A 10,133-nucleotide genomic window follows, 5' to 3' on the forward strand; every position below is an offset into this window, starting at 1 on the left:
TCAGGATTATGGCTCCAACAGTGCAAATTCTTCTGTAACCTATGCCATCAGTATATTTTGCAGCAATACGGTTGCAAATATCTCGAGGGAGCTTATTGGTTTTATGCATCAAGAGATGTTTCTTATGTGACACCTTGGTAATGAGACACCTTTTTATATCAGTTGGGACTGAACCAGCTGATATAAATGTGCACTAAGTGGCAGGGTTACTTTCTAATTTCCAATAGATGTCAGCTGGTGTCATGCCATTTCCCATCTCCCTTTCTTTGTGTGTTCAATACTTTTTTCCCGTGTGATTTCTCATTATTAAACATAACTTAGTTTATGGATATATGTGGTTTGATTACTTTACTTGTGTGGATTGGATGGGTCTTGGATGTTTACCTAAAATATTGTGGCATGTTCAATACTTATTTTACCCACTGTATCTTTTGATAACAGCTTGCACCAATGACCCACTGGGTTTCTTTCAGGATGAAGCCAGATGTTCTGGATTTTTGACTTCAGTTGTTGCCATACTGGTTGGACTGGACTGGTTTTGGGGAGGTTGCTCTTAAAGCTACAGCATTTATAAATGAGCAGTGTGTTTGTGAACAAAAAGACACAATCACTGCTCATTACTATTCAGAATTAACCTCAGACATCACTCTGAAAAGTTTGAATGAATATAAATTTATTTGTATATCTCTTTGTCTCTTTATTTAATCAACTTGTTACTATTCAACATAAAAGCATTTGAGAATGAAATAAACAATTCAGTCTAAAGTAGAAGATATAACGTTATTGATCATTGCTTATTCAATTAATAATTAAGTAAAAACATAGGACATCTGAACAAACCACAAAGCTTCTAAAACAATGTCCTTTGGACAGGTGAGACCAAAGTGGAGATGTTTGACTGTAATGCTCAGCACCATGTTTTGTGAAAACTAAACACAGCATATCAGCACAAAAATCTCATACCAGTTTTCACCCACGTTGGTGGAGGGGTGATGATTTGGGCTTGATTTGCAAATTTGTAGGAACTTGCCTTGAGTCTCTTCTATACTAAAATATTCTAGAGTCAAATGTGAGGCCGTCTGTCTGACAGCAAAACCTTGTCTAAAGTTGGGTCTCACAATCAAGTCAAAGTTTAAACTTGAACTTGACAGAAATGCTGTTCTGGCCTATGAAGCAATGATGTTAAGAAGAGTGGGCATACATAATAAAAACCATAACATAATAACATAAAAACATAATAAAACCATACAGAAAATGATTACTTCAAGTTAGGGCTGGGCCATATTATACCGTTCACGGTAATACTGGTATAATGTTAGGCAACGATAGGAAAATGAAATATCGCGATAGAATATGAGTAAAACGCGCATGCGCAGTGCCTTTGTTTTCATACGCACATGGCCGATTGTTGAGTGAAACAGATGAACCAGAATTGGTTTGTAAAAATGGTGCAACTTCATTGATGTGGAACTGGTGTGGTGTTTGTCGGTCAGATACACGACAAAGCACATTTTTTTGCAGAACATGCAAGCGGCCGTCGTTATTGTCGTATTTGTCGGACTAAGATGCTCTTCTGGGAGTAATCTGGGTCCTAAACTCCGTCTCTTCAGGTCAAACAACACTGCAGCATCACTGAGAGTTAAAAACTGTCTAAATTCTTTCATCTTTAATAAAACGATCAGCATTGCTGCTTAACCAGGTGAAACTATGAAGTTTAACTTCCAGGCATCCATGAAAACAAAATTTATTACATTTAACGGAGTTAGAAGTTAGCAGGAAGCTAGCGGAAGTTAGCTTGCTAGTTTCGCTAGTTACCTAAGCATGATATAGCATGTTCTGACAGAGATTTCTGGAAAAATTCAAACGTACAGCTCTGCTATCACGTCCAACATAAATGAAGACAGGAAACTAAACAGCAGTGACGTTTGTAGGGTTACTGAAGTTGGGCTAGCTGGTATATAATGATGTGCTACCTGACTGCTAGCGACACAGCTATGTTAGCATAACATAAACAGTGAAGCTGGAGGACGAACACTAACACTTTTCCACTTATAAAAGTTAACGTTAAAGTTCCTGATAGCTAGAGACAAATGCAATCGCATGGCAGGATTCTGTAAACGGACCAAACTTCAGTCAGGAGAACAACTGAGATAATCCATCCACAATACAAGGTTAGTCATTAATATACTGCAACAACATGGGAATAGAGCAGAATTCATTCATTAATAAATCAATGGTACAGAAGTGGAGGAAGCAAGAAGAATGAGTTTAATAAAGTTTGATTTATCTGACTGCTTTGTTTCGCTTAATGTGCCTTATAATCCCGTGCACCTTATGGTCCGAAAAATGCGTACTGCACACTGCAGTTTAATGTTGCAAAGCACCTCTTTTTAACTTCAGTGGATATTATACATGGTTATGCTCAGGATATGTCAGCCCATTTCTACTGGAAATGCCTTTTGGTTAAACTTTCAGCAAGGAATTTGCATTTGCACTGTTACATTTTTTATAAAGCTTTTAATGTACATAAAAACCAGCTTCTTGTTTAAGTGAAAATAAATGGAAGGTTGTCTTTTTGCGCTAGTAATGTTGTGGAGTTGTATTTTGTCTCGCATCAATTATATCGTCGGTTATATCGTTATCGCAAATTTTCAAATATATATCGTGATAAATATTTTTGGCCATATCGCCCTGCTCTACTTCAAATTATTGCTGCTAAGGTATATGAGAAAAACAGTAACACTATCAAGAGAGACTTGACTTTTAAAAATCAAGTTTTCAATCAAGTTTTTGCCAGCTTGTGTGTTTGTTGTTTGCTGCAACAAAACAGGAAGCAACTGAAATATTCAGATTACAGCTTAGTTGATTTTCTTTGTGGAGGTAAGTTTGATCCACTTTGGTTCCTCTCCATAGTCTTCGTCCTGCAGGGAAAAGGAAAACAGAGAGGTTAAAACTATAGAAATTGTTTGAAGAGTTTGCCGTCTCGCTTGCAGCTTAATTACCCATTGGCTTCAGCTTCATCAGTTGAGTCTGGAAGCTCTTTTCTTCTGGTCTCAGGAAGCAAGAAGGCAAGAGCTCCACTGATGAGTGTAAGGCTGCTGTAGACTATGATTGGTATGGACCAGTGGTAGATGGCCAACATGTTGACTGGTGGAGATATCAGACCACCAGTTCGATACACAATAGAGCCCAAACCAGAAGCTGTTTGTCTGAAACAAGAATGTATATTTTAAGGACTACAGAGTTTGAGAGCCACACTAACATTATGGCTGCAATGGCAAGGAGAGAGAGAGAGACTCAGCTCACCGAAAAGATGTTGGAAACAGCTCCTGAACATACACATTGCACACGGAGCCTGCCCAGTTAGTGAGAAAACGTCCACAGGTTGCTAACGCAGTAACAGCAACAGCATAACCTGAAACAGACTGACAGATTAAGTTTACTGCTTTCAGAAGCAGCTAATTCATATTTCCTTCATCATTCACATAATAATTTTAGAGAAATTTAAGAACCCAAAGGTCTGTCTGTAAATCAGCAAAAAGGGTCCAGGCCCATTTCTTGGAATCTGTGACTTACAAATTCACTAGTCCCCCATCTCTTTCACAGTTTTGTAACTGTACTGGGTTTCCACGGCTGTAAGTTTGCACTCAATGACCTTCCAAAGATTTCAGGATGGAGCTCATGATAGCTGCTTCATTATTTCCATTTTATCAGGTCTGTGTGTTGCTGCAGGAGTTTCACCCCCCTCAGCAGATTTTAGTTTAGGCTTTACCACAGAGACCCACTTGTGGTTTAACAGATGAATTTTGTTACTTGCAAAGTTACACCTGTATTTTACCATGACAGTTAGAAGCCCTTTAGTGTTTAGTATCGTGAGATGACTGAATGGCACTGCCATCTAAAAACAGACAATATCAGAGGAAAAAAAATAAACAAATACATATAACTGGACCATGTATTGATGGCCCAGCATTATTAGCTATGAGCCGATTCATAGATATCAGCATTTATAACAGCCAGTGAGTGAAAATTAAACAAGTAAAGAAGAGACACAAGAAACACCCTTCTGCCATGTTGTGGTTTAGAGGTATTTGCGGGGAATATTGACATCTCATAGACTGTCCACCAGAGAGCAACCTGCAACTTCCTTTTTGGCAACACAGGTGCTTTGTAAGCAGCTAACACAACAACCAGCTGATCTGAGCAGAGTCAGGACAGACCAAACAAACCAACAAAACAACAGTCCTGAGTGAATACATCTGAGGAGCTCTACCTTGAGGAACCGCTAGCATTAAGAGACACAACAATCCTCCAATTAGAAGTGTTGCCATGAGAGATGGTTTTCTTCCCACTGCTTCCAGCAGCCAGATGCTCAGAATATGAGCTGGTATTTCAGACAGGCCAAATACTGCCTGAGTCACGAAGATGTTCAAGCCAAGTTTTCCCACACTGAATGAAAGGCAGAAGTAGGCAACATTCAGCGAGAACCTGGGGAAAGACAGAGATGGATTTCAAATACAAGTTGCACAACTTGATCTGACGATTAAAGGCTCGGTAGAGCAGATAGGTGTAAAATATAACTTACCATGCCAATGTTATGGTAAAGAAATATTTCCTAAGCACAGCTGATTGGATAAGAGTTTTTATGCCTCCCTTTTTCTCAGGGTCTTTCACAATAATCTGTAATGCACAGGGGTGAGCACAACATCATGCTAACATTGCTCATGTTAGCAATCATTTAATCCTACAGCCTTACAAATGTAAGTCTGACTTACTGCATCACAGTCCATTAAATTATTATCCTTCTAATGCAACTTTGGCCTCAGAAGTTGACACGGTGTCCTTGTGGTTCTAGTAGGCTTACTTTATTAGAGTCCATCATTACCCATCATTTGCTCATTATACTGCTAATATTTTATTACATAGCAGCTTTTATTATTGCTGCATGTAATATTCCTTTCAAGCCTCGATACAAAGGGAAGTGAATGTTGTGAAGGGTACCTGGTCCAGCAGATAGTTTGGAACCGTGCGCTTGTTGATGGCTGCAGCTTTTTTGATTAGCTGTTTAGCCTCCGTTGTCCTTCCAGTGCCCAGCAACCACCTGGCTGACTCCGGGATAAACCTGTCCAAAACAGGCCAGTGGCACTTAATAAATTCAAATGTACCAGTCATAAGGGATGGCATCATGAGAGAGTTAATGCACACCATATATAAATAGCAACCAATGCAAGTGGAGCTGCCGTGATCAGCTGAGCCAGTCTCCAGTTTCGTACAAAGTAGATCATTCCAGCGAGGAGGCACTGTCCAACTGCACCACATAGCTGAGTCACACATGCCCCCCATGAACGATTGGACACCCCGATCCATTCAGTGGCTATAACATTTTTTTATTTAATTTTTTAAAAAAAAGGTCAAAAGACAATGTTGACAGGAATTACAGAGCCCTGAATGCAGACAAAAGGTAAAATGCTGTCAAATAATGTTTTAAAAAATCATTAATTGAAAAAAGAATGAATAACAAATTATTACCAGTACTATAGAGCTCAAGTCAGAAAACAACTTTTAAACCGATAAAAAGGGACCATATAAGAAACATATAAAAAATAAAAATATAAAAAACATCAGTACAGTTTAAAAAGAGGGAAGTATAATAAATTAATAAATATAAAGTCAGTGATACATTTTTTTAAACAATTCATTTATCAATTAACCATTCAATTATTGCACAAGAGAAATGTTGACTGCACTTATGTCCCCCAATGACTAATATATTACTTGAAAGTTTGGAGATGATCAAATGGAAGCTGAAGCTTTTTCCTAATTTGTATGACCCTGACCTTTGACCTATGACCTTGAAGCATTACATACTAAAATGGTGTATTTTATTATCTTTATCAGTACTGATGGAGAAGAACTGACTGAAACATATGGTTTCTACAGGCTGTAAAAACTTGAGATTTTTCAACTCTCTCTATGCCCTTTCATATGATCTATTACTCAATATGGTTTATTTTATTTTTTTTCAAGGTCAACTTTCACCGTGCGCAGTAACAATGAAGACCTCCCCAAAATTAATCAGAAGTCAGCAATTTTTCAATTTTTAGTGAGGAAAAATGTTTTTTATCTGTTATCGTATACTACTTTTATAACATGCACTGATAACAACGTTTAATTCAGACATATTTAAGACAATTACTTACTCAAATTGCTTCCAAAGCTGGTGCTTTGCAACCAGGGAGCTTCTCAACTACCTGCTATGACATAACCTTTTCATACTGAATATAAGCATTATAAATATTTTTTTTACTTAAACATGTATTGCTATCAAACAACAGCTAAGATATAAGTCTGTGAGTTTCAATATAAATCAGACTTATATACCTGTTTGACACAAAGTACGATAAGAAAGGGATAATACTTTACCCAGGATAACGCCATTAAGTCGATATCCCCCATAGCAAACTCCCGCCATGAACTGGGATGCCAGATAAAAGTAGAAGTTAGGCGATAATCCAGTTGTGACAGTAAATATCACCATTACAACAGCTGGGATTTGACATGCTCTTTTTCGACCAAACCTGCAACAGATAAGATCCCTTAAGTCACTTTGTCTCCTCTGGACAAATTAAATATTTAGTTGATGTTTCACATTAAGTGACAAAAATATCACAAATGCACCAAAAAAAAAAAAAAAAAAATCCAAACGTTAACACTACAAGTATTTACTTACGACTCTGCAAAAGGTCCAAATAAGAGACAGCCAACAAGGATGCCAGCCATTAGGACAGTTTGTGCTGTCTCCAACAAACTAGCCCGGTCACAGACTAGATCAAACTGGGGAGAAAAATAACCCATATTACTGACATTCATTCATAAAAGTTCACATTATTTACATTATAAAAGACCAAGACCTACATCAGTGACTATGGTGGCTTCATACAGCATGTTCCCATACACCCATCCACTCTGGCACCTTGTAGTCTCATTGAGCCCGTACTCCCTGATGGCACCGATGTCCCAGTCCACTGGGACGAACATCCGACATCTGCTGAAGGTCCCATCGTCTTCCCGAGGCACGGTCAGGTTAAGCTGCTCCTCTGTGGTCAGGTTAGGAGCAGCATTGAGTATCCAGTCTGTGTTGCAGCGTCTGTCTGGATCTGACTGGATAAAAAGTACACTGGCAAAGTGGAAAGGTAGAATAACATTAGGGAAGCTGAGAGCAAAAAGGGTGATCTTCTGAAATAACCCAAACTCCCCCATACTCCGCAGAATCTCCCCGAAATCAGCCATTTTCAGGGCGCCTTCTTTCACTTTAGAGATGCTGGCCGACGACGACCTTTAAACAGTGCCTATTAATGTTTAAACCCCAGATCATGTATTTCAGGAAGGATGAGACAGCATTTCAGCAGACATTTCATTTTATAGAGAAAACTCCTCTCACTGATGGAGATGATAGTTTAACCTGACATGAGCCTTTTGTTCATTTCACTTTGTTTAATTAGTTTCCTCTGAGTGTGGTCACCAAAAACCTTCAGCAATTACAAGAGCTTTGGCAATGTGGCAAATTTCAATAACAGACCCAATCCCAACGCCTTAATTCAGTTTAATTTGCTATTTCCAACAATCCAATTCCATTCAAATTTATTTATATAGATTTACAATTTACAACAATAGTCGCTTCAAGGTGCTGTATGTTGTAGGGAAAGACCCTGCGAGTTAGAAACATAAGTGACAGTGCAGTATATAACTTACAGTAAGACACCTTGCAGATAGCTTAATAGATCATCCGCTAAGTTTTATAATATTCCTTCTTATAAAACCTGACCCAGTGCTCTTACATAACAAAACAAGCAGATGTGTTATGTAAGGTGGAGATGCTGTAAAAGTTATTGTACACTCGATAATAAAATGGTCTTATCATGCCGTGGTCTGCAGAAACATTCAAAAGATCATTGAGCAATAAAAGTTTGCTTCCCTTTCTTCTTTTTAAAATGCATTTTTTGTCTTATTCAGTCTCATCTCCATCTCTTTTGACTGTCCTTCCTTTTAATTTGATGTAGAAAACAACAGAAGAAGCTAAAGATACAGAAACAGATCCAGTCTAAACATGGGTCAAGGTATACCAAGGCACACAACATAGATGTAAAAGATAAAAGACCAGTTATATAGATAACAGATCAATGCATGCATGACTACAGTATATATATGTGACTGTCTGGCTTTTATTGAAGGATACATATACGCACGGTAAATCAAAAACCTGCCATTTTTATGTGAACCTGTAAAAAATCAATCTTTTTAAATCTAAAACTATTAAAAAAGTTATGACATGTACAAAAAGGAGGACCAAGGTTGGCAAATAAATGCAAACATATTTAGCGGCACTAATCTATACACCAGATCACACTTCCTTTGAAGTGCTGTTTGAGGAACACACAGATGGATCAGTTCAAATAAATCAAACTTCAGCCACTGTTCCAAACCCTGGGAAGAATCTAGGACACACTTCCTTTATAGAAAGGATAACACTGGCTGTTAGCTAGCCCTTCCACAGGAAAAAAAAAAATGCATCTAACTGCACATTTAAAACACAGAGATAACTGCTGAATATAAAACTCAGCAGACTACATCAGTCCACATGTAAATGTGTAACTTCCATGGTAAATATAGCAGTGACAGCCCATTTAAAGTATTATTGGCTTGTTTACCACCTGATAAGAAGCTGTCAAAGGGCTCCTGGAGGTAACAACTCACATTTCTAAAACTGAAAATATTTTCAGTAGGAAAACGCATTAAATGCAGACATTGTTGATGATTTTAAAGGAACATTTGTTCTACACTTGCTTTGGGTATCACACTTTTGCATAAAGAAATTAACGGATATAGAAAAGTTGGGATAACTGAACACATTTATCTGTCTTTGACTGGCATCCCTCTGAGCCACTTATCTACCAACACTCATTTTTTACTATTAGGAAATGGCTGCTACCTCAGGACAGCAGCACACTGGTACTGATTGTAGTTTCTCTGGGTAATGTATGATTTTTATTCGTTTCTTCATGAGACCAGTTTCTAGAAACACCTGCAGTCAGGAAACAATTACTCAAAGAATCATTTATGAAACTCTTAAGTGTTCAAATTTTTCTAGTTCCAAGTTAGAAACGACAAAAACACCTAAAAACAAAAACAACAACAAAACAGCTTTTTAACGAGTTTGGGTTTTTTTTGTTTATGTAATGATATGTAAATATGTAATGATAATAATAATAATAATTATCATTATTATCACTAATGGTCTCTTTATATGATTAAAACATGGGAATCACAAAAAACACACTAAATTCATTGTTTTGTTATTAATTTTTTATATGAATGTGGATCACCTAATAATTACTTTATACAGATTTTTTTTTTTAATTTAGCAGTGTTTAATATTTTTGTTTCATTTCTATTTATCGTGTCTAAAGGTTTTGAACTGTGACAAGCTGCTGCATGAAGGAAATGCACCAAAGAGATAATAAAATATGAAAACGATAGAACACCTGCTGAAGGTCCCACCCTCACATCGAGCTGCTCCTCTGTCAGGTTACGACCCGCACTCAGGATCCAGTCTGTGCTGCAGTGTCTCTGGATCTGACTGGATAAAATGAAAACTACAATACAAAACTTCATGTAACCAAAAAGAGTAAGCGTTTGAAAGAGACCAGCTTTCACATTTAAAAAATTGAAGAAAAGAAAAGAAAAAAGCTGGAAAGGAAGAAAATTTTGTTTTACTTGAAAAAAAATAAAATAAAATAAAATAAAAAGTGCTGGGAGCTTTTCCAATCAGAATTAGGTGTCTGATGGCACGATTGTGCCAATCTCATTTTGCTTTTCCAAGACATGCTCTATAAATCTCTATAGGCTCTTGTTCATGTGTTTATCTGTTTATTTAATCATTTCCATTAGTGTTGTTTCAGTCATTACATTATATGAAACATAGTATAACATGGCAATGTCTAAGTTTCTGTGTGTAGGAACTCATCCCCTCCCCCCACTCATTAACAGTTCTACTTTGGTGGGTGTGAGTGTATGAAAACCCAGTGCTACTAAAAGACAGGACACTTTAAATAAAAGCATCAACACTCATTGAA

At 37.4% G+C, this 10,133-nt stretch overlaps 1 protein-coding gene across 1 annotated transcript; it reads right to left on the bottom strand.

Moving 5' to 3' along the window:
* Window positions 1-667: 667 nt before the first annotated feature.
* On the bottom strand, window positions 668-7,319 carry slc22a13a (solute carrier family 22 member 13a). Its single transcript, XM_085255280.1, has 10 exons — window positions 6,916-7,319; window positions 6,731-6,834; window positions 6,424-6,578; window positions 5,206-5,374; window positions 5,002-5,122; window positions 4,586-4,680; window positions 4,274-4,488; window positions 3,307-3,415; window positions 3,003-3,209; window positions 668-2,921 (listed from the first exon to the last, which is right to left on the bottom strand). Exons 1-10 carry the CDS (start codon window positions 7,288-7,290, stop codon window positions 2,852-2,854), a joined length of 1,620 nt encoding a protein of 539 aa, XP_085111406.1. The 5' UTR covers window positions 7,291-7,319; the 3' UTR covers window positions 668-2,851.
* Between the last annotated feature and the right edge of the window lie 2,814 nt (window positions 7,320-10,133).

This window comes from Mchenga conophoros, linkage group LG18 (assembly GCF_057382185.1).
Source record: "Mchenga conophoros isolate Kocher_MC1m ecotype Shallow Benthic linkage group LG18, M_conophoros_male_GT1.1, whole genome shotgun sequence".
Classification (NCBI taxonomy): Eukaryota; Metazoa; Chordata; class Actinopteri; order Cichliformes; family Cichlidae; genus Mchenga; species Mchenga conophoros.